We start from the raw sequence: 25,137 nt of genomic DNA on the forward strand, positions 1-25,137 counted from the left end.
AGATTTAGATTAGATATTAGAAAGAATTACTTTACTGAGAGGGTGGTCAGGCACTGGAACAGCCTGCCCAGGGAGGTGGTGGAGTCACCATCCCTGGAGGGATTTAAGAAACGTGTAGACATGGCTCTTCAGGACATGCTCTAGTGCCCAAGGTTATTGGTTTATGGCGAGGTGTTGAGTGTGGGGTTTAGTTGGTGGGTGCGGTGTTTTTGGTGGGCGTTTGGTGTGGTGTGGTTTTTTTGGGCTTTTTTGTTGTTTGTGTTTTGTTTTTTTTTTTTGTGGTTGGACTCGATGATCTCAGAGGTCCCTTCCAACCACTAAGATTCTGTGATTCTGTGATTCTGTGATTTAAGGGACTAATGAAGACAGTCTATCTGGGTGGCAGAGGTAAGCTCATCCTGCACCCATCAAACCCATACATTCATCTGAACATCCTAATTCTCATTTTACCTACAGAAGGATATGCAGGATCAGCAGTAAGGGTTTTTATTGCTCTTAGCAGCACTTTTTTTTCCAGACATTGAATTAACCATTATTCTTCCTATTTGCTTGATCTTAAATTTTACTTCTGTAACAGTCTTGGTAGTGAAGGGCTAACTAAGAGAAAAATGAACTCTAGACACGTACAACAATTCCTGTGGTGAAGAGAATACTATATCAACTATCCCATCACTCAAACAGACCTTGTGTCATTATTTGTCTTGACAACTGACTTAAAATATGAGCCGTATCAGATAGTTTCAGAAGAGAGAAAATGCAGCAGGAGAACTTCAAGACTATTTAAGGCAGCAACTGCCAAAGATGCCAAGCTTTATAAATCTACTACCTCTTTAAACACTTCTTTCTTCCTTAAGGTCTGGCTAACTGGAGGTGGAGAGGATTCAGTTTAGATTTTTAGAGTGTAACCTACCAACTTTTCTAAACCAGTGTGCATCAAGGATCCTCATGTCCCCTGTAAACTTCTCTTCTGTGAAAGACGCAGCAAGTTTCTTGTGAGCTGCAGAAAATGAGTTGTTCAATGCGTAAGTAACACTTTCTGAGCAGAATGAAAATATTTCAAAGTCTAATAACTGCACTACAAAACAGAGGTTTCCAAAACTCCTGTATAATTCCCAATGAAGAGTTAATTCTAACAAGTCCTGAGATAATCAACCCCTTCGGATTTTAAGGATGGAAAATTAAAAAGGGAAGAAGTCTTTCTAAGTTATCTTGCCTTCAGTGCAAAAAAGGCAAAGAGAATCCCAAATCCAGGCCATATAATGAACCTTTCATTCTGAAATTCTAAGGGGGGGGGGAAAAAAAGCAAGTAAATTTCTTGACAAAAGTTAAATACTAACGCACCTTACAATGGAAACTCTAGAGTGTCCCAAACCTGTAAGGGAAAAGAAACTAGACACAGGCTGGTCTAGGAATGCCTAATGGAATTTTTATACCTATAAACTACCAAAAAAGTGAAACATGCATCCTCTAGGCTAACAGTCACCCAGCATCTCACCTGTCAGCTGAAAGCACACCAGCCTCCAGTAATGTCTGATCTAAATTGACATAGAATAGTCAGGGAACAGAGGATGGGTCTTGGCACTTCAAAATACGGTGGCAGGATTTCTGTACTCTGAAATGCTTTACATGGGAAGAGCCTGGTATGACTATTAAAACAGTGCAAGAGCAACTCCACTCTAGAGCAAAAACCTCGGAGTTTCTCAAAATTTAAGACAACAGTCACAACTTCACTCTGGAAAGTTCCATACTTGACAGCACCTATACAATAAAAAGTCTGCAATGACATACAAAAAACAGTAGTTGGCTTTGCCAATTCTTTTATCCTATTGCCATATATCAACACTCTTCAGCTGAGACAGCAATTCCATATCCCCTGTATTTTTCATCAATACAGTGACTAAATCTAAGAGTTACATGTGCTGAACAGACACACTTTGTAGCTTACCTGTTAATTTCAGAACTTTCCATATCTCTTTGCATGCCTGGAGATGTTCAAGGGCCTGAGTCAAAAGCTCTGTCTATTTTACAAAATTTAAAAAGTTATTTTTGTCACATTTTTAAAAGTGAAAGGAATATACATGTCACAACTAACAGGATCTTTATACGTAACTATAAAATAAATTAAGAATCAGCCTAATCAGTACATCATCTACACCAGATACTGGCTTTGGGTTGTGGTTTTTTTTTCCTCTCTCTTTTTCAAAGACCTCCACATCTCAAACAAAGCCTCTTCACACTCACCCTTCCATTGGTCCAGAAAGAACCATACAGGTTCCTATAGGACATCATTTATTTTAGCTCCCAAGCAAAAAGTGGTGCTATTGAGACTGACAAACCACTAAATCCCACAACACAAATTGCTGTGCATTGCTCTCCACAAAAATAAGTTGCTACAACGATCACCGTACAGCAGACTTCCGTACTCCCTTCATAACCACCACACATTTCCTTTACTCTTCTTACCACAGCTAGTACAATACCCCCAAAAAAGGATGTATGCATAAAGAGCAAAAAAAATTGTGAGCTTTATCACAACCATACTGGTAACTACTTTCAGCAACAGTATAATTCTAAAGGAGCAGTAATTATCTGCCTGACTGACCAATGTTTAGCAGCAGACTCCTCACATGATATATAAGGCAGGCTGAAATTCCTCTAAGAGAGGGTGCTGCTATGATTCTTTGCTGATATAAATCAATTAAAATTCACTTAAGTCAATAGAACTAGTTTACAGAACTCCAACATTTCCAATTGTCTGGAAAGCACTAGGTGCATTGATTCTAATTAACTGTAAAAGGTTTCTGTGCATATATTCTCAATATCCTGTTCTGAGTGAAACGACTAAGACTTCAAAATCAAAAGAAAAAAATGCTACACTGCTACATGCATAATGAATTAACAGAGCAATGCCCTACCTGTTTAGAAGGTGTTGCTTCTTGTCTCCCCATTTCCAGATCAACTGCAGCTGCCATTAACAGGCATGTCTTCTGGGCAATTAGAACAGCTTTGTCAGAGGGACAAAACTGGGACAACTGACACCAAAAATAGGAAAAGGTAATGAGAATTCTGCCCATATATAGCAATTTTCTCATGAACAGATGGTTGCTGAGTCTATTCTATGACACTTCTACTGATCAGTCATGAATAGTATATATTCAAATTGCAATTTTCCTTGTACAATTACACAAGAAGATTACTCAAAGGGTAAACCAGTGTTGGAGTCCCCTCTCTACAAACACATACAGAACTGTCAGTGTTGGTACAAGTTCTGCATGAAGATTAGGACTTGAGTACTTAACATGCTTCTATTCATGATACAGTCTCCAAACATCAGAATCCATTTCATTTAGAAAGTTCTCATTGAAGTCTACGTTTCTTACAACATTTTTAAGTGACAGACTATAAAGTATAACAATAATGCTCACTTTTTGTATTATAAGTCCATCTCCTCCTGACAAAAGCGCTCCATCTTCAGAGCATACAGGCATGTCTGCTCAGAGACACCTGATCCTTGGATGTAAATTCTAACAGAACTAGACAGATGGCAATATTCCTCAATCAGAGATAGAACTAGCAAGAGTACGTACCTTGAAAGACAATAGGAAAAAATCCCTCATCTTTTCAGGGTAGTCCCTGAACTGTACAGCTAAGTTCCAAGCTAACAAAGAAATAAAAAAATGGAGACTATAATAAAAATCTTCAACCTTACGGGTATGCCCATCTAATCTCTAGTAATAGGCAGTTCACATTCCACAATCCACTTTCTTCATCAAAACATCATCAACAGCTTGTTTACTAACAGCAAGAAATACCATTATTAATGATTTGTTAAAATAGCTTATTCATGCTTTCACGTTTGGTCTTAATCATTCCATCACAACCAAATATCTGTTCTACCACATAACCCTACCCACAAGGGCATGAATTGGAAGAAGCATTTTCTTAAGTTAGTAAACAAAACTAGTATCTGAATAAAAGAGTTGAACAATATTGCAAAGGAAAATTAAAAATAAAAGAAAAAAGGAAAAAACCCAACAGTGTTTTGAAACATTCTCCATTTTACCCCAGCAGGGTGACGTACATGGCAATTAAACACACAATTCTGATTAGCAAATGGGTGAGTCATCTAAAGATGATCGAATTATTTATGTACGAGAATCTCACCCAATTCAATGTTTACATTCCACAGTGACTTTGCAGATTTCTAATTTATTCCCTAGGACATGTTTTTGTAGCCTCCACGTTGTTTATTCTGTGAGAGAGACTGCTGCCTTGGAGAGGTCACCGCAGACTCCACTCACTCCTGTCACTACGTGTGACCTCTCCCTCCGTCACTACTCTGGATTAAAGCACAGCTGCCCTGGGAGGATGTGAGCAAAAGCCCATCATGGAACATGGCTTCTCTTACTGATTTCAACTGTTTTCTCTTCTGTGCACCCTGGCAGAAGCGAGAATTTGAAAAATCGCTTCAACCTGTTACACTACGCTTATATTTTTATTTATAGACAGCAAATGCACTGACTTTTTAAAGAAAACAGTGTAACAAAGACTAATAAATGAGGATCTAGGGACACGCTACGGATCGTGCTTAGGACAGCTCCAGGGGAGCTGTATTGCCCACCAGGAAACACATAATCTCTGATAACGTTTGCTGTGTAGATTTCATACCCTGTAGTTCGAGGCAAATCAGTTTGGGCCCCTCACTACAGGAAGGACATTGAGGTGCTGGAGCGTGTCCAGAGGAGAGCCACCAAGCTGGGGAGGGGTCTGGAGAACAAGTCCTATGAGGAGAGGCTGAGGGAACTGGGCATGTTTAGTTTGGAGAAGAGGAGGCTGAGGGGAGACCTCATTGCCCTCTACAGCTCCCTGAAAGGAGGGTGGAGAGAGGCAGGTGTTGGCCTCTTCTCCCAAAGGATGAACGACAAGACCAGAGGAAATGGTCTGAAGTTGCGGCAGGGGAGATTTAGATTAGATATTAGAAAGAATTACTTTACTGAGAGGGTGGTCAGGCACTGGAACAGCCTGCCCAGGGAGGTGGTGGAGTCACCATCCCTGGAGGGATTTAAGAAACGTGTAGACATGGCTCTTCAGGACATGCTCTAGTGCCCAAGGTTATTGGTTTATGGCGAGGTGTTGAGTGTGGGGTTTAGTTGGTGGGTGCGGTGTTTTTGGTGGGCGTTTGGTGTGGTGTGGTTTTTTTGGGCTTTTTTGTTGTTTGTGTTTTGTTTTTTTTTTTTGTGGTTGGACTCGATGATCTCAGAGGTCCCTTCCAACCACTAAGATTCTGTGATTCTGTGATTCTGTGATTTAAGGGACTAATGAAGACAGTCTATCTGGGTGGCAGAGGTAAGCTCATCCTGCACCCATCAAACCCATACATTCATCTGAACATCTTAATTCTCATTTTACCTACAGAAGAATATGCAGGATCAGCACTAAGGGTTTTTATTGCTCTTAGCAGCACTTTTTTTTCCAGACATTGAATTGACCATTATTCTTCCTATTTGCTTGATCTTAAATTTTACTTCTGTAACAGTCTTGGTAGTGAAGGGCTAACTAAGAGAAAAATGAACTCTAGACACGTACAACAATTCCTGTGGTGAAGAGAATACTATATCAACTATCCCATCACTCAAACAGACCTTGTGTCATTATTTGTCTTGACAACTGACTTAAAATATGAGCCGTATCAGATAGTTTCAGAAGAGAGAAAATGCAGCAGGAGAACTTCAAGACTATTTAAGGCAGCAACTCCCAAAGATGCCAAGCTTTATAAATCCACTACCTCTTTAAACACTTCTTTCTTCCTTAAGGTCTGGCTAACTGGAGGTGGAGAGGATTCAGTTTAGATTTTTAGAGTGTAACCTACCAACTTTTCTAAACCAGTGTGCATCAAGGATCCTCATGTCCCCTGTAAACTTCTCTTCTGTGAAAGACGCCGCAAGTTTCTTGTGAGCTGCAGAAAATGAGTTGTTCAATGCGTAAGTAACACTTTCTGAGCAGAATGAAAACATTTCAAAGTCTAATAACTGCACTACAAAACAGAGGTTTCCAAAACTCCTGTATAATTCCCAATGAAGAGTTAATTCTAACTACTTAAATCTAACATGCTTGACCAGAGAAGTTTATAAAAAGCATCAAAAGGTGCCTGAACCAGCATGTTAGGGTAAAATATGTAAGTCTGCCAACAAGTACTGCCTCTTCAAAGTTTACTGACACTGAAGTCTAATGCAAAGGAGTTTTACTTAATTTCACAGAAAGTGGCAAGGTTTTAAATTTAGTAACATATTTGAGGCCTTTCTAATTTAAACCTAACATGCTTGACCAGAGAAGCTTATAAAAAGCATCAAAAGGTGCCTGAACCAGCATGTTAGGGTAAAATATGTAAGTCTGCCAACAAGTACTGCCTCTTCAAAGTTTACTGACACTGAAGTCTAATGCAAAGGAGTTTTACTTAATTTCACAGAAAGTGGCAAGGTTTTAAATTTAGTAACATATTTGAGGCCTTTCTTCAGGGAACCTTTAATTATTTTAATTCTAGTCTTCATTCTCATCTCCCTGTTACAGCACCAATGGCTACTGTAAAGTTCTACAATCTGAGGAGCTTCCTTGTCCAAGATAGAAAGAGAGGGGTAAAAAACATGTATTTCTTCAGATAGAGAAAAGTCCTCTGTAAAACTCCTGTTACCTTTTCCAATGCAAACAAGACAATTCTTTTTCAAAGGACACCACAACTTAAAAGTGAGAACCAATTTTGACAAGCCTCTCCTATCTTTCAACAATTTGCTATCATTTCGTGCACTTCTGTAAGCTTTCCAGGGAAAAAAAAAAAAAAAAAAGCACATTAACTTGATATATTTAAAAAAATGCTCCCTTTTAAACAGCCAGAACAGCAAAGACCACCATTGGCATTTCATTAATGCCAGGAGAAAGTTAACACTGGTAATTCAGTTTACAAAACCAAACTTCTTCCTTCTGTGGTAGCCCTGCTGCTAAAGATACTCGCTTTGTTCCTGCCAGTGCAGTCAGAGTAGGAGACTGTCACTTGAGGCCACCCAGGCTGTGGCTTGTACCCAAATAGCTCCTGTTTGCATCATGGCCTTATGAAAGATGAAAGGGAAACTCCCTAGAAGAAACTGCCCCTTTGTCTGAGAGAAGCTCCCAAGTGCAGGCTTTACTACAAACAGTTTTTCCAACAGTAGAGTGCAGGATTTTCACAGGAAAAACCTGTGGCACTGAGATCAACTTCACAACACTGTTGAATCTCTGGTTTTAATTTTCACTCATTTCAGTGGGAAGTTGGGAACCTAGACTGAAAAAGAAGTCCAAACTTTCAGTTGGTATGGACCTAAACAAATCATCAAAATTTCCCAGATGGAAGAACTACAGAAGACGTAAATAGAAGAAAAGCATACCCAAGGTCAAGTAAGCCAGCATTGAGTTGATATCTTCATCTCTAGAATGGAGGAAATACTAAGTTTTAGAAAAAGATTGCATAATTTTCTTACAACAGAACACATTATTTATGTTGAAATGCAAGATCTTAGTAATTATGGATACAATTATTCTTCCCCTGACAAACTTCTCAGGCATGAGAAACTTCTAGCTTTTTAGGAAGCCAAAGGAGTACTGAAGGCCTGCAGAAAGTTTTATTGATTTGCAGCAGTGAAGGTCATTGTGGAAGCGCAGCAGGAGATTTTCTCAGCTGTTGGGGCTGCAGGTTAAACTTCAAACCCACCACCACTACACTGTTTTCTTGACAGTCAAAACCCAGCAGTACAGTTCTACTTCTAAGGCAACACGCCATTTGACAAGTCCTACTCTTCAGCAAAGGAGGGCCCACTCTGAAGTTCTCACTCAGAACTTCTGAAAGACATCACACACTAGTGTCAAAGTTACGAGAGGCTGCTTAGCCCACATGGCCCCTCAAAAATACCTGCCAGTCTTAGACATTAATAGAAGAGGAAGACAGAGAGCAAATACTTAAAGGTTATACAAGTAGAAAAGGTGTTCCTATGTGATGTCATTAGGTTAAGTTGGGAAGTCGTGTGGGTGAACTTTTAATAAGCATAAAAGTTAACCTCCTGATTACTCTTCAAGAAAATAAGCCCCGTAAGAAAATATTACACCATTTGTACAACATATCCACAATGAGAAAATGCTTTTGCAAGTGGACTTACCTTTTCTCTTCATTTTCTGCCATGACCTTTGACAACACAAGACGAACCAAACATCTAAATATGAGAAAAGCAAGTAATGAAGAAACAAGACTTTTTTTTCCAAGTTTGCTTTGTCCTAATTTTCCAGAAAGGATCCCACTTTTCTTCCTTACGCTATCAGCCCGTGGAACTCAGAAAAAAATTCAGTGTGTCAAACTGAGAATAAGATTATACCACTTCCCACCCCATCGCCTTAATTTGTATACCACTTTGTTAAACCATGTAAGTAAATAAATGCACTTTAACAGAGTAACTTTAAGCAAATTTTGGAATAAATACATCTGTTTCACAAGATTTGTTTTTATAAACATGATGGAATATTTCAGTAAGAAGATACCACTTCATCAGAAGATAAAAACAAACTGGTATTTTCACCAAATATATTGTTGTGATCTCATTGGAGTCGCTGTTGGTCATCTGTTCAAATCATGATGTAATCATAAAATTCACAGCAACTAATACTATTTGCTTGGGAGAGACTTGGAACATCTGTAGATATTAAGAATTCAAGCTTGAGGTACACCTGCAGCACCAAAAAGACTGCTAACTAATCTTTCATCTACTCTGTTTTCCTTCCTTCCTCAATATAATACATTATTTTAGAAAAAGAAATCAGAAAAAATTATTTTTCCTTGTAAATGTATTCAATACTCACTTTAAAGCTGCAAATAACTGTTGGCAGTCTTGTAAATGTTCAGACAAATACTCCAAAGCTTTGATAGCCACAACTTGTTGTTCATTCTGAAAATAAATTAAAACACGTTTTGTATAAACTGCACTACCTCAGTTACCACGAAAAAAAACCAAATGCAAAACAACAGCATATTCCAAAAGTCTGTGCAGTCGACTAGCTGGAAAAAGACTCTGCACTGAAGAGCCTCAGAGGAAAGAGAAAAGGATAAGGAGAGATCATACAGGCACAGAGAGCATATGGCAAGAACGGGATGGGTCTAGGTTGGCAAGACTTTCACCTCTTACAGTGCTATGAACAAAGCCCTGAAAGGCAATCAAATCCTCTTCTAATTATGCCAATGTAATCAGCCAGTTCAGACATCACTCAAGTCACCAACCAAGAGGCAAACAGGAGGGACAAGTGGCTTTTCAGTCTTTCATCATTGAATTAGGTGTGTTTTGTACACAGTCTCCCCTAGTATGTCAAGGATCAAATCCCAGAGGCAGAAAAAGATGTAACATTTTGATAAGGAGAATTTTACAGAAATACACCATGTCATTTCCAGGTATCAACACTTATAACTCAGAATCCTTTATTTTCCTGAAGAAATATTAAAAAATACCAATTCTTTACATGTGAAATCTATTTCTACTTTGCATTACTCAACACATTTGAGTGAGACCTTGGTCAAGGAAGAATAAAATACTTAGAAATGCATTAAATAGATAGAAACATGAAAAGTAAGAAAGGTTACAAAGTTACAGCTGCCCTACTTATATCAATAAAGCAAAATAAAGACAAAGTGTTATCTGCTCTACCTCTAAAGCAATTTGGGCAGCTAAACTCAGGAGGTTAGTGCCTGTATTTTCATCCACTCTCAGCTTGTCTTCATGTTGAGATGACTTTTCTGCCAGCTTCCCCATTTCAATAACTGTTTCCACCGCTGAAATATACATAGGGAAACATTACAATTATTTTTTTTTTTATAGAAGTAATTGGAAGGTGGAACTTAATGCTTTAATGAGGCTTTTGAAACAACTTACGAAAGGCTGTAATTATTATTTTTTTTTAATATTAAAAACTAAGACAAGAAAACCTGACCATCCCAGCACTTCTCCATAATTACACATTTCTTCCTACAGAGGCTTTCCAAGCTACCAGTCTAAGGAAACAAGGATGCCATACAAATGAAATCTCTCTCACATCCTTAATTTTGTTCTGCTAAATTAACTGTTTGTCACTGGAAACAGACGACTTTCTCTAATACATTGTCTGGGCACGACTCCAAGCTCCCACATCTTGGCTTATGCTCAGGGTGCTTTCATGTTCACACTGTGCTGTGGTTCCCACTCTGTATTACATGAACAAATTATGCTGTCATTAAAAAGACATATAGAGAACAATTAATTGGCACAGAACTCATTGGAAAATAAGCTCTGCATGTTACTGTGCATTCTAAGGAAGTATAGACTGTATTTCTCAATTTCCATTACTTGAGCTAAGATCCTCATTAAAATATGAAACAGCAGAACTCATTATAAAGAAGAAAGAGTCTACAGAGATATGTCATTCTGTAAGTCCCTCAGTAATTTCTACTTGTCCAGAGAAATTAAGAGCAGCAATAATGGTTCTGTTAAGGCTCATTTAGCTCAGTATCCTTTTTTTTTATATTGTATATGCATACAAAATAATATTACAAACAGTAAGTACATAGTGATTCTCACCCTGGGATGCTATTATAGCTTCTGCCCATGAGAAGATTAGAGACTTCCTGGCCAGAGGCTGCATCCAGACACTATGGACTCCACACCTTACACACTGTGTGCCAAAAGCACCCCACTCTGACAGGTTAAATCTACAGCCTGACATCAATGGCTTCACAGATCCTTCTTCCAGCTTCCCCCTGTTGTCTTTCTCAAGATGAACAGTTCAAATCTGCTTCGTATTTTCTAATACATTTAGCACTTCTGCTCCTTGTAGCAGACCCTTTATCTGTTAAGTTCTACCTTTTTCAGTATCTTTCTCCATCACTGCAATCTTATAGACACTGAATTTAGTAAAGATGCTGTCTGGATCACACCTTTCTGCTTCTTTAATTGCCTCTTTAGCCTATTCACAGAAGAGATTAAAGCAAATCATGGTTACATTGTTGATATTTATTATTTTTACTCAAGATATAATATTATAATTACTTGAGAAGTTTGGTTTGGCAACATCTTCCTTGGAAAGCAAAGTGAAGAGAGCAGAAGATGGCACCAAAGGCTGACAGTGACCGGACTGTGGAAAAAGCCAATTCCTCAAAATTAGAGCTACAAAATCAGGAAACAAGAGAAGCCCCAAGAATGCCAAAAAATTAAATTCCCTACCGTCACTTTGCACTGTGAAGTTTAACACCCTGAAAGCAGAGGCCTAGACTTAATGTAAATGTAAATTAAGTCCCAATGACATAACTATAAAAATATAAACAATGCAAATAAATAAATAAATTTGTATACATATCCATTATCCATACCTTGTCAATTTGTTTCAGATGAAGATGGCAAGAAGCCATGTTCCTCTGCAGCTTAGCCAAGTTCTGATCTATCTGCCCAGGTGTGTAGAAGCTGACAGAATAATTGTACCAGTGAAGAGCATCAGAGTAACTTTTTGCCTAAGAAATTAAAAAAACAAAAAACAAACAAACAAACAAAAAACCCAACATAAAATAAACCGAAAAAACATACACATCCTTATTTGGGTGATTGAACTGCTAGTATCATCCCAAATTTTTTTTAAAAGGTCAAAGGAAATCAAAGATTTAGATAATCAAGTATACTCTAGTGTAACCTTTTTCCCAGAAGAGCAATCATTCGTCCCAAAACACAGGGAATATTCATTAGGAGAACTGGCACTGCACCAACTCCTACTCTTCCCTGATTCTTACGGCCGTTATCAAAGACAGGACACTGGGCTCGATGCGTCATTCATCTGACCCAGAAAGGTCATTCTTACGATGTAATAAGAAATATTTCATCAGAAATATTATTTCCAAAACCAGAAATATTATTTCCAAAAGATATCTCTCTTCATGACACAAAGCAATTGGAACTATGAGAAAAAGACAAAAGTGTTTATTCCATTTAGACTGTGAACCTTGATGATACTATGCTGAAGATCGTACTCCCAACTATTGTTCCAGTTTGGACAGAGATTCTGTTTTAAAATGAGGAGGAAGAAAGCTGGGTCATCAGCAAAATTCCTTCTTGACTACACAGATGAGAGTGAATAAAATGGCACGTGTTTTTCATTATGTGTTCCAGAAACGAGCGTATGACAGAAATACAAGAGGAGAACATAAGCTCATCTTCTCCAAATACTGAAAGAATAAAAAGGTATCTGGTTTTAAATAACAGAACTTATATATGCTCACAGTAGGAATGTGTATGAACTAAGATACAATGTAAGCATCCAAAGCTACTTTATATATAGGCTACAATGAATGTACAAATGTTAACACCTCACGCTCCTTAAAGCAACAACTGACCGTCAGTAGGAATTGTAAAATAAACAGCTCCTTTCCAGGAGAGAAGCAGAATGATGGGCTGCACAGGTTTCTTGGCTGATCAGTTCTGGCCATAACTGTTCCCATGAACAAACCCTGAGATGAGGATACCTGAAACTTGATGCTGTGATGGAGAACAGCAGCCAGCTGGATGAAAACAAAACTAGTGCTAACTGGAACGGGGGTCTTAGTAACACCCAGCACTCTGACCAAAACCAGATATACCACAAGGATCAGAAAAAGCAGATCTTCATTTTCACTGATACAAATAACACTACTGTTTGGTCCCAAACCTCATAATGTTTGGCAGCTCTGTCCCACAAGATGATGTGCAGCCGGTTCAAGGCTTCAGGCAACAGCTGTTTCCCAGTATAATGACCTGAAAAGATATGACAAGTCATCACCTTACAGGAACTTTAAGAAGCACACTGAGAAACACTTCAGAACTATCTGAGAAAGACTGTCCCACAGCCTACAACAAAAAGCACTGACACAGCATCGGTTTCAGCCAGGACCCAGGTGTGAACAGGAGCCAGCAGTGTGCCCAGGTGGCCAAGAAAGCCAACAGCATCCTGGCCTGTGTCAGGAACAGCGTGGGGAGTAGGGCCCAAGAGGTGATTGTCCCCCTGTACTGGGCACTGGTGAGGCCTCACCTTGAGTACTGTGTCCAGTTTTGGGCCCCCTACCATAAAAAAGACATTGAGGGGCTGGAGCGGGTCCAGAGAAGGGCGACAAAGCTGATGAGGGGTCTGGAGAATAAGTCTTATGAGGAGAGGCTGAGGGAGCTGGGGTTGTTCAGCCTGGAGAAGAGGAGGCTGAGGGGAGACCTTATTGCTCTCTACAACTCCCTGAAAGGAGGGTGTAGAGAGATGGGGGTCGGTCTCTTTTCTCAAGTCACAGGCGACAGGACAAGAGGAAATGGCCTCAAGTTGCACCAGGGGAGGTTCAGGCTGGATATTAGGAAAAATTTTGTCACTGAAAGGGTTCTCAGGCATTGGAATGGGCTGCCCAGGGAGGGGGTTGAGGCCCCATCCCTGGAGGTGTTCAAAAGACGGGTTGATGTAGTGCTGGGAGGTCTGGTTTAGTGATGATGCTCCTTGTTTGTTGTGTGGGTGTCTATTTTTGTCAAAATTAGGTCGACGGTTGGACAAGATGATCTTTAAGGTCCCTTCCAACCTAGAAGATTCTGTGATTCTGTCATTCTGTGATTCTGTTTCGTACCCTGCCAAAAACCAAATAAACAAAAAACAACCAAACAACACCCCCCCCCGCCAAAAAAAAATGGTGGGTAAGAGAATAAATATTTTCAGGTTTGAACAATGTACATGTGGGTCTTGCACTTAGCTCCATGCTACATAAAATACGGTCTGATTTCCAGCAGATCTGACAGTCAAAAAGTGCTACAGGTGCAACAGACCTGAAACTGTTCTTCAGCTGCTCACACAAGGATCTGCAACCCTTTTTCATACCGACAGGCAAAACCACATTGGGCTGGATGGACAAAGTATTAACGTTATGCAGAACTTCTCATAAATGTTTCTAATCCCACATGTCATGTATCGGTCACACACAGTCTTGACTCAGAAGAAGGAACTGTTCTAGCAAGTGAATTTAACCCTGAGCTTTACCATGACTGTCATTCATTACCAAAGTTGAGAGTTGCTGCGCAAAAGAAACAAAGAAAGATGAGCATAAGCAGAAAAGTGAAAATCACAATTCAACAGGTTAGCCAACTAAATCTAACTTTCAGTGAACAGCAGCAAAAGATGGATACAGACCTATAATAATTTCTTCAACCTTTTGCTTAGCAAGAAGCTCCCTCTTATTCTGCAGCAGGAACTCGATGTGGAGCAGGGTAATTTTTCCAAGGTCAGGTGAAGATTCAAATCGTTCAGCAACAGATTTCAGAAAATCAAACCCGACTGACTCCCTATTCACACAGATGCATTTTTAAAAGGCTGCACAAGAAGAGCTGTTAATTTTCCATTCTACAAAATAACATATTCACATCATACCGCATGTTTCTCATTCATACCACTGGTACACAATCCCACTGACAGAGTCAAGGTATGAATTTACTTCACTTCATCTATTCAGTAGGAGCTTCCTATTAGCACACGCTTGTTCTACAGCATTCACAAGAGAGCTTACTCCTCAGGATGAAAGAGTGAGAGCACACTGCAAGACAGAAGCACACACATAGGTAATGAGGGAGCATTCAGCAGTGTGACATTTCAAGCCTCCATTTATTTGGCAGTAACTTGTTCATCCTGACACTGCTTTTCACAAAAATGATTCTAGGACTCCGAACTCTTTCATTCTGAGGGTTGGTTATTTGATATGGAAGACAGATTTCAGTCAGGTATTTCCAGACTCATATATATATTACTTCATATATGAACAGGAGCCAGCAGTGTGCCCAGGTGGCCAAGAAAGCCCCCAGCATCCTGGCCTGTATCAGGAACAGCGTGGGGAGTAGGGCCCGAGAGGTGATCGTCCCCCTGTACTCGGCACTGGTGAGGCCTCACCTCGAGTGCTGTGTCCAGTTTTGGGCCCCCTACCATAAAAAAGACATTGAGGTGCTGGAGCGGGTCCAGAGAAGGGCGACAAAGATGGTGAGGGGTCTGGAGAATAAGTCTTATGAGGAGAGGCTGAGGGAGCTGGGGTTATTCAGCCTGGAGAAGAGGAGGCTGAGGGGAGACCTTCTTGCTCTCTACAACTCCCTGAAAGGAGGGGGTAGAGAGATGGGGGTCGGTCTCTTTTCTCAAGTCACAGGCGACAGGACGAGAGGAAATGGCCTCAAGTTGCGCCAGGGGAGGTTCAGGCTGGATATTAGGAAAAATTTTGTCACTGAAAGGGTTCTCAGCCATTGGAATGGGCTGCCCAGGGAGGTGGTTGAGGCCCCATCCCTGGAGGTGTTCAAAAGACGGGTTGATGTAGTGCTGGGAGGTCTGGTTTAGTGATGATGCTCCTTGTTTGTTGTGTGGGTGTCTATTTTTGTCAGTTAGGTTGACGGTTGGACAAGATGATCTTTAAGGTCCCTTCCAACCTAGAAGATTCTGTGATTCTGTGATATATATATTAAAACTACATTAGGAGAATATGATCATTTCAAAGTAAGGCTACAGCATTGTAAATTGCCACTCAACATTATTTCACACCATGTTCTGCTGCTGCCATAACCTGTATCACCTTGCTACAAAAAGACAGGTTCCTTCTCAAAACTGTTTACCTACCTCTATGAGTTTTTATTTAAAACAAAGCATCATTCTATAATTGATGTTCTTTGCTTATAAAAAAACACCTACAAAGCCCAAATATTGTGTTCACCCCACTTAGCAATGCTTTCCTACCTTCCGTGCTCCAGCAGCAGTTTGGCAGTGTTCAAACAAAAGTCTAAAGACATCTCATGGTGCAGGAATTCTGCAACAGCTAGACAGAACACAAAGCAGTTGAGATTATTTAATTAACTCTGACACTTAACTGCTCAATTTACCATTTATGTCTTACAGCTTCTTGGAATTAAAAAAACACCAACCCAAACCTCCTCCAATATAATAGTTCTAATAGAAAAGAACAAAAGAAATAATAAAACATGTCTATTGTGCTTTGACTTGCCTTTCACTTTACAATTAATACAGTCCCACAGAAAGGTGACTAGCCCTGGAATTCTAGCCCCTCTGTCTCTTTAAACAGGAACAGCACAGGTCTTGGTAGTACAAACTTTTGCCTCAAGTTGCTTTCCATCAAAATGTCTCATCTTTATCCAGCAGGAACCACTTAAGACTGAGGGCAGTGCTCAGGCAATGGTTCCACAGCTTTAGCATCAGCTGTTGAATTGACTAGTGCTGATAAATAGGTATCAGTTTGAGACAACTCAGATAAAGTTTTAAAATTGCTAGACAGTGCTGGATGATTAATAACAAGGTTTATACACTCGTAGCTTGGATGAGATCAGAGAAGGAACACAGAGGGACATGTCTGTCACAGTTGTTAAAGGAAGCATTTCTAAGGCACCAGTGTACAAGTGCACAACATGAGATTTTGGTCAAACACCAAAAACTTAGCAGGAGCCTTCACTCAAAAGAACAAGAAGGTGCAGTGCATGGACACAACACTCTCTTCTGCCAGCCGTACAAGAAAAGACACACATCCACCCACTAATAAACTTGTTGGAAAACTGACTGGAGTCTTAGTGCTACTAAATATAAGCAGAGTGTGGCAGCACTACGGCTTCCACAATTCAAAGCACAGTACAGAAGCCAACTATCTCAATGGTATGTTTTGAATAACTGTCCACTTGAAAGCCAGCTGAAATTCCCCAGGAGTTTTCATTCCTGCTAGTCTGGCAGTATTCAAACCATTCACCTCTCTGCAAGAAAATCCTCATCTCATCCTATATCTGCTTCTCAGAGCATCCACTACGCATCTGACGCTTTCCAACCATGAAGAATACAAAGCCTCTCTTCCATAAGATTTCATTATTTACGGAAATAAATTTCTCCTGATACATTACCCTTTCTAAATTGAAGTCCCCCTGAAAACTTTCTTTTTTTTTCTCATGCCAATGAAAAAATCTGTTCTCTTCAAATGACGAGTTTGAGGAATGAGGAGAAAAGAGTTTATATGCCCTAGATAAACTAAACAAACTCCGGTAACACCCGTTTACAACAACACACTGACCAACACTTGATGTATCCTGGCCAAAATCTGCAAAATCACACAGAAAACAGCAATGTTTCACAAGCCCTTCTTCTATGCTGACTGCATAACAGACAATCCACCTTCACCCTTTTTCAGAAACCTTAGGCATATGTTTAAAACAATCCATACCATTACATTACTGTTGTCACTGCCTTCATTCTAACAGGCTTCAGAGTCTTCCCCCTTCCCTATTTCCAGCAAGTCTATTTAAATTCTCAACAAAAATTAAAACATGCTTAATTGAAACTTACATTAGTACCTGGTAAACTCCTCTGTGAACACTGACTACTGTGTCTCACTCTCTAAAACCAGAATGACATTTAGCTAATCAAGATTCCTCTAAAGCACACGAGAAAGGGATTTATTTTTTCCTTTTCTATCTGCAACTCAGGCTATCTTCTTGGATATACAGTTGTGTGACCTCACTGTGAAACCTATTCACAGAGTAGTGATACCTGAGTTGATATCTTCATCCGATGCTCCACTTCTAAGGAGAATTTTTATTTTCAAAAAACACCCTGCTGGATGCAAATTCTCCTGCACATTGAAAAACAAGACATTATTTGGACAGCTGTTTGTAGAATGCAGGTCCCGTGAGAATCCAGCACATTTATAACACAGCCAAATATCAGGAAATCACATACAGTCCACCATGCTCCTCAGTTCCATTTTAATGACTGAAGCAATAGGTAGGCAACTAGCAATATTTTATTCTTAAATGAAATGTGCATCTTTATTATTTATTCTTATACTGCCAAAAGACAGTGAAGACAATGAAAGTAAGAGATACACGATTCTTATTTTGCTGTGGCCCATTTCCAATACTTTTAAATAGAAGCTTAAAAAAATATCAAATGATAGAAACATTTCCTGCTCTTCTGTGTGTGAATTGGCTGGGTTTCTCTAGAATTAATACGAGCAGAATTCAAAGTAGCTTATAATAAGAAGAAATTTAGGAAAGAACAACAATGGGAGCAAATGGAAATAATGAAGACTGTATAATACGGCTCTTGCTAAAACACTGCACATTTCAGACTCTAGAATAAAAATTTTCTTCTAGCTTTCCACACCTTCATACAATCAGAAAACATACATTATCAGAAACTATGATAAAAACACTTTCCACCTCAAAAAGGTATGGCAAAAGTAAATACAACAAAAGCTGCAAAGGGCTTAGATACTGTAGTAGCATCTTATTTGAGTGATTAAAATACACTGCCTTTTAGAACGTGATCTCATGAGCAAGTGCATCATCATCTGTCTGAAAGTTTTAACAGCATGTAGAAAACTGAATCTAAGCTTTCATTTAAAGCAGGACTTTATACTTAAAATGTGTTTTGTATGAACAGATAATGGAAATTTTAAAATGGTCAACCAAAGACAAATGTAATTTTTTCAAACTGAAGTTACTCTAACTAACCTGAAAAGACAGAGGCACAAAAGCAATTCAAATCTTTATGGGGGAAGAGGAATTTATACAAGTGCAAGGGACCCCACTGTAGTGACTGCTTAGAGATAAATGAACTTTTTCAGGGTAGCTGGTATGTTTATACAGCTCATTTTTCAGGTTCCAGGAGAAATACAGCAATGTTAGTGAAGTGCAATAGCTTAATTAATTGTTTGAAATAAGACTGATGTGGCATGGCTACACAGCGTTCAAAACTGACCTCTGGCACTTGCTCAAATACTTGTACAGATAATGAGATGAGGACTCAAAACATAGCATGGACAGAGAAGCACAGAATGGTTAGAGCTGGAAGGGACCTTAAAGATCATCCAGTCCCCCCCCCTGCCCTGGGCAGGGACACCTCCCACCAGACCAGGTTGCTCGAAGCCCCATCCAGCCTGGCCTTGAACCCCTCCAGGGATGGGGCAGCCACAGCTGTTCTGGGCAACCTGGGCCAGGCTCTCACCACCCTCACAGTGAAGAATTTCTTTCTAGTGTCTAATCTAAATCTCCCTTCTTTCAATTTCAACCCATTGCCCCTCATCCTATGGCTCCCCTCCCTGATCCAGAGTCCCTCCCCATCTCTCCTGTAGGCCCTTCAGGTACTGGAAGGCCATTATAAGGTCTCCCCAGAGCCTTCTCTTCTCCAGGCTGAACAACCCCAACTCTTTCAGCCTGTCCTCACAGCAGAGGGGCTCCAGCCCTCTGATCATTTTCGTGGCCCTAAATGGTTATCCATTATTACCCAATGGAAGACAAAAGGTCTGGTGCATAAAACCCCAGCTACTATAAATCTCAAGTGGACGACACTGTAGTTTATTCTGTTTGTACAGTTTTCATGAAGACCTGCCAGAGATTTAGTCATATCATTATCAAAGGACATCACTATCAATAGATATGAGGCAGCAAGACAGCTCTACATCTACACGCAAAGAAAGGTTTCTCTATAAAAAAGATGGAAACACCAAAATGTACCTAGGAGTACCAAAAACAAAGCAATGCAAACACACCTCTGTCTGATGTCAAGCAGAACACACCAGTGATTATGTGTCCATACTGTTAGGTAAATAAATGCTTGAGTTTCAACTGTCACACACCAGAAATACAATAACACACTAGTACCTGATTTGCCAAGCTTATGGCTTTCAATGCCTTGTCAAGATACAGACTGCAATCCCACTCGAAATAGGCTGTAGCTAACAAGCGCAGCACTTTAGCCTGGAAAGAAAAACAACCTGGAAGTTTAAATACCATCTGAAGAGCAGAAAAAACCAACCCAGCCAGGCACGAGCATACGTATGAATACAAAAGAATACAAAAGATCTAAGGCAATGAAAAATAATAGCTCTTGGAGTCAAAGGAATACCTGTCTGGTATTACTGAGGGATATTAGTTGTTTAGCATAAATAAGTTTTAATTAGAATAAATTACTTCAGATTACAATATGGTGTGATTTGTGTTGTTTGCCTAGCTTTACTTAGCACGAGTGGCTAGATGTGCTGAACCCTTTAGGCCATGGCAGAGTTATTTTTCTCAGCAATTTTCCTAGCAGCTGGTACAGCACGGGGGTTAGGCTCTTAGGATGGGAAAGATACTGATATCACACTGATGGCTTGGCAGTGTTTTTCCCAAGTCTGGGAATCCTCTCTTTGGAAGCACCAGCCCGGGACGACTCTGCTGCTGTACCTTTCAATTAAATCGATTATTTTATAAAATTCAACACCTGACACAACCGAGGGTCAAGCCTGAAGAAGGAGGAAGCACACCCAGGAGTGTGTGTGTGTGTGCACACCAGGAATGGCGTGTGAGTGCTTAGGCAGCATACTCCTTTAGCAGTATATAAAGTGATTGCTCAGTTCTGAAGCATATCCAGTCTTCAGCACTGCAATTCCCACAGGACATGAATCAACTAGAGTTCAGAGGAGAACAGAAGGGTAGCAAGGAAAATCAGAGATCTGGAAAATAAAGAATGAAAAAAGAAACCAAAGAAACAGGAAGTACAAACTTCAGTGGGAAAAAAAAAACCAACACGACAACACATGATAATGGCTGTCAAACACATAAATAATTCATATAAAGAGGAAGATATTAACATCTCCATACCTACTGTGGGCAGTAAAAAGAGCAATAGGCTTATCAATGAGACAGATTAACATCTATTAGAAATGACACAGATGTCGCCTTGAGAGAAGAGGGGAAAGGGAAGAAGAGATGGCCTTTCAGGGTCTACTTCAGCCTTACTTTCTGCAATTTAATTTCTGTGAAATACTGGATTCAAAAGTGATTTAAGGGCACCCATCCGTGACTGAACTCTCAGACTGCCACTCATAGCGACTAAACTTGCAACTTTGCCACATTCCATAGCAGGTAGCACTAACGAGGAGGCCAAAGAGTCATGGTCAGGTTTGCCTCAGCAGAGGCAGATGATACAGTGGAATCACGTTAACAAAATCCTCCTATTTGTAATCAGCAATTTTTCTATTTCTTACCTGCATTTCTTTGCCAACAGAATGCTTCGTGTCCATCTTCCCGATGTCATAACTCTGGCTATCAAGTGAAAGTTCGAATTAAATGGGATGACCAGGATAAATACAACCAGTCTTCTGATAAATGCAACATTCCTTTCCTTTCCCACTTCTAACCAGTTAGAAACCACGTAAATCACACAAACTATTCTCAGTATTCACCCTTACCAGAGAACAGAAAATTTTGTTTTCTAAATCCTCACATTAAAAATCATACTCAATCACTTTCTTTAAGCTGTTGCACCACCTTCTGTAACATCTTCTATTCGCACATTTCAGTGCACTTTATCAGTTTTAACCACAGGAGGTTTGAAGAAGCAAGTGTTCTCACTCCCACCTGACATATAATAAAGTCACACACAGAAGTTATACATGACCTGATCTCAAGACCACAGCAATCTATAGCAGAGACAGAAAACAGAAACTGAGAGTTCCCCATTCTTTTTTTCTGAAAGCTAAGTGACAACACAAAGGATCATCTAGGAAAAAATGCAGTAGTAATTCCACAAAACCAGATTTGATTGCAAATGCTGTGAATTAAAAACTGTTAGAAAGAAAAACAGTAACTGGATATTTGTTCCCTAATCTAATATGTTCTCAGTACAGAGAAATCTTAACCCACTAGATGAAGCTACATCTCCTTCTCCAGATAATTATATGCACTTTGCCAAGGTTTATTTCCTCCTCAAATTTTGTCATCAGGACTCAGTATTTAATTTTACCCAAGAATAAAATATAAAATTATCTGCAAAGCACCATCTGCAATTAACCCTTAGAATTTCTACAAATCCTCTTTGGTAACATATGTGACCACAACTATCTTTAATTTGATATGTTGCTGTTCATTTTCTTCTGACTATTTAAAAGAAAAAGATGAAGAAATGAAAACAAATTTTCTGAGCCGAGGCTGTGACCTTGGCACAAGGATATTCTTCCTGATAGCCTACATGTTTTCTTCTTTAGCAGTACCACAACACTTATTTGGATCCTACCCAAACCACCTCTATCTATTCCTCTTTTACTTTGATGTCTGGGTCTTTCATCAGTCAATATCTTCCTCTCAATGAAGCACCTCCTTTGTGAGAAATACTCTTTAAAACAAATCCATTGAAAACCGGTCAGAGGAATCCATCTACCCTTTTCCAAAATCTTCAAATCCCTTCATGATCATTTATGAATGGCACAAGAACAAGAGATTACTGTTACTTTGTAACAGTAATCTCTTTGGAAGACGTGTTAGGGAGAGTACTGAGAAGAACCACGGAAAGAATCTTGTATTCTTACATTTTTAATTAAACCCCTACTTTCTCTTGCTCCCCCCTCACCATCACACATATTTTTATATCTCAAAGGCAGGATTTTATTTTCTCTTTGCATATTACCTGAGCCAGAAGGAGCTGTGTTCATACCTCTTCCGTTCATAGGTTTCCACTCCAAAATTGTAACAGAGGATTGACAGGTAACATGCCTGCAAAACAGAGACTCGTGCTTCTACAGTGTTCTTGTAGAAACATCATTGGAACTATGACACTGCAGTCTGAGGTTCTTTAAAATGCACTTTACTTTAAAGAGATATCCACTGTTATCACTTCTGATCTTACACAAGGAGATACTGAACATAACTAAAATGGAATCATAATTGTGTGGGAAAGAGAAGCATCATTAGCCAGCCCAGGACACACAAAACACCAGGATTCTTGAACCACATGAGTCAGAACAGTTCCTCAAGAAATCACAGTAATAGCACTAGGACTGTGTAAAATAAACAATAAAAATTAAAGCTTGAGAGGAAAAACTGGAATATTACCAATTCATTGTTAATAATGACAAAAAAGTTTTATATAGTTAAGTGGACTGCCTCTTCCATAGCAGGCTTCTTCCAAGCGTGCCTCTTTAGGGTTAAAAAAGGATGATCCATATTACAAGTTTTAGGAAAATGTTTCTGAATGCTTCATTATTCAGAGCACTGTTGCCTTCTGTTTTATCAGTCAGTCCTGACAATATCTATTCATAACAACTTGCACTTCCTTTGAAATTATTTGCAGCTGTCACATGTCTCCCGGTTTGAGACAAACCAGAGGATCTTTCTGCTCAGTAATTCTACATCCTAGCAAGGCCTCTTCTAACTCTCTGAAATTACTGGCATATTGTGGAGAAAATTGCTCATTCTCGGAATGATAAGATCAATGTTTGTACTCCATGCCAAGGAATGGTATGCAGACAGGCTCTTGCTCATACTTATTGCCATAACAGCCAAGGCCAGATCATTTTATTTGCTGTGTAGGAGGGTTGGAAAGAGGAAAGAGTAGAGGGGTCCCACCTGTGGGAAGGAGGGGACAGGACAGGGGACCCAAACCTGACCGTCCCATCTGCTCCATGTAAAAGCTGAGGGATCAAAGGCCAAGCTCTTTCTTCAATGGCAGACAACCAAAGAGGACTCTGTCTGTTCATCTGCCTTTGATCCCCATCCGTGTGTTCCTGACTCCAGAGCTGGAATCCAGTTCCCATCCCTCGCTGAGTCCAGGCTGGGCCTTCCCCAGTGCCTGCTGGTGACATCATCCTGGGAGCTTGATACAGTTTTGTATATATTGTATCTATTTCATTACTTCCTTTTTAATTTTAATATTAATATTTCATTAAAGTAATTTAGTTCATTCTGAACTCATAAACCTCTTTATCTCTCCTCCTTTTGTCCCGGAGCGAGAAGTAGGGGGAGAGCATCTGTCACTGTCATAGGCCAATTCAGCCTAAACCACAACAACGCGTCAGCCAAAGGAGACAGAAAAGTCATTTTATATGCTAACAGGCTGCCAATATTTACATTCATTTTGCCTCTGCAGCAACTTTCTTTTCCAAGTATAAATGGTGCTTTTTGCAAGTGACTACAGATTTCAAATCCTCAAACAAGAATGAGAGAGGTAGCACAACATCTTGCTTCAAATTTCTGGTTTATCTCGTTGCAATCCAGAGACAAAAGCAGAGATTCGGTGCACTCAGATGTTAAACGTGCTCTCAGATGTTAAACCCTTACTTTTGGTAAGTTCACTTGTGAATGTTTTCTTTCTAGAACAGAAAGTTTACTGTATTGAGAGGGCTTCATGCAAAGTGTTTAGCATAGCTCTGCAGGCGTCCTGTGGCATACCCCGTTCACTTGCATGCTTGGGAGAGAATTATTTCAAAGGATAATTAAAATACTATTTCAGTGAATGACTGCGTTCCAGGTGTCAAGTGTTAACACTCAATATCCCCATAAACCTGGGACCTCTCTGAACAACACGTGGTTGGAACAATTCTTGGCATTTCACCCTGTAGGGCAAGGGTTCCCCCCTATGGTTCATAGACCACTGGAGACCCACAAGCTGCAAATCCTCTCCAGCTGCTCTGTGGTACCGTGCAACACCACAACACAACCACCTCCTCTGATACTCTGCCAGTGCCCACTGGTACAACTGGAGCCCAGAAGAGTTAAGGACAAGTGTTAACACTCAATATCCCCATAAACCTGGGACCTCTCTGAACAACACGTGGTTGGAACAATTCTTGGCATTTCACCCTGTAGGGCAAGGGTTCCCCCCTATGGTTCATAGACCACTGGAGACCCACAAGCTGCAAATCCTCTCCAGCTGCTCTGTGGTACCGTGCAACACCACAACACAACCACCTCCTCTGATACTCTGATACTCTGCCAGTGCCCACTGATACAACTGGAGCCCAGAAGAGTTAAGGACTGATGGCTACCTACTGGTCCAAAAGTTTTGCAGTCTCTCAGCAATCACTAGTTCGTTTTATTTTTTCTCACTGTTTAAACACTGCTCTTTAAACCAGGAGTAAATCGTATCTCTCATGATCAGAAACCTTTTCCTTGCTTGCATCAGTGCTCCTGGTTTGTGAAGAGCGTTCATTGTGAGAAGTTTAATATTATTTAATGGAGGAGTTTAAGCAGAAAACGTGAAATTAATTTAAAATGAAACAAGTAACAGTAATGCAAAGATCCCAGTGAGAATTTTCAACAATTCACAGTGAGAAGC

The 25,137-nt window shown here is 39.9% G+C and overlaps 1 protein-coding gene across 1 annotated transcript in view; it reads right to left on the reverse strand.

Annotated features, from left to right (window-relative positions):
* The window catches only part of TEX11 (testis expressed 11), a 44,992-nt gene that overhangs the window by 11,733 nt on the left and 8,122 nt on the right, over window positions 1-25,137 (reverse strand). Inside the window, exons 8-22 of the mRNA XM_014963063.1 lie at window positions 22,492-22,577; window positions 21,074-21,131; window positions 19,707-19,802; window positions 17,593-17,674; window positions 15,787-15,865; window positions 14,212-14,363; window positions 12,727-12,812; window positions 11,405-11,542; window positions 8,875-8,960; window positions 8,181-8,234; window positions 7,416-7,456; window positions 5,870-5,956; window positions 3,588-3,658; window positions 2,916-3,032; window positions 1,946-2,018 (exon numbers count right to left, since the gene is read on the reverse strand). Of these exons, the coding sequence (XP_014818549.1) occupies window positions 1,946-2,018; window positions 2,916-3,032; window positions 3,588-3,658; window positions 5,870-5,956; window positions 7,416-7,456; window positions 8,181-8,234; window positions 8,875-8,960; window positions 11,405-11,542; window positions 12,727-12,812; window positions 14,212-14,363; window positions 15,787-15,865; window positions 17,593-17,674; window positions 19,707-19,802; window positions 21,074-21,131; window positions 22,492-22,577 (1,306 nt within the window). The remainder of the gene's footprint in view (window positions 1-1,945; window positions 2,019-2,915; window positions 3,033-3,587; window positions 3,659-5,869; window positions 5,957-7,415; window positions 7,457-8,180; window positions 8,235-8,874; window positions 8,961-11,404; window positions 11,543-12,726; window positions 12,813-14,211; window positions 14,364-15,786; window positions 15,866-17,592; window positions 17,675-19,706; window positions 19,803-21,073; window positions 21,132-22,491; window positions 22,578-25,137) is intronic.

Source organism: Calidris pugnax, unplaced genomic scaffold (genome assembly GCF_001431845.1).
Source record: "Calidris pugnax isolate Ruff unplaced genomic scaffold, ASM143184v1 scaffold294, whole genome shotgun sequence".
In the NCBI taxonomy this organism is placed as follows: domain Eukaryota; kingdom Metazoa; phylum Chordata; class Aves; order Charadriiformes; family Scolopacidae; genus Calidris; species Calidris pugnax.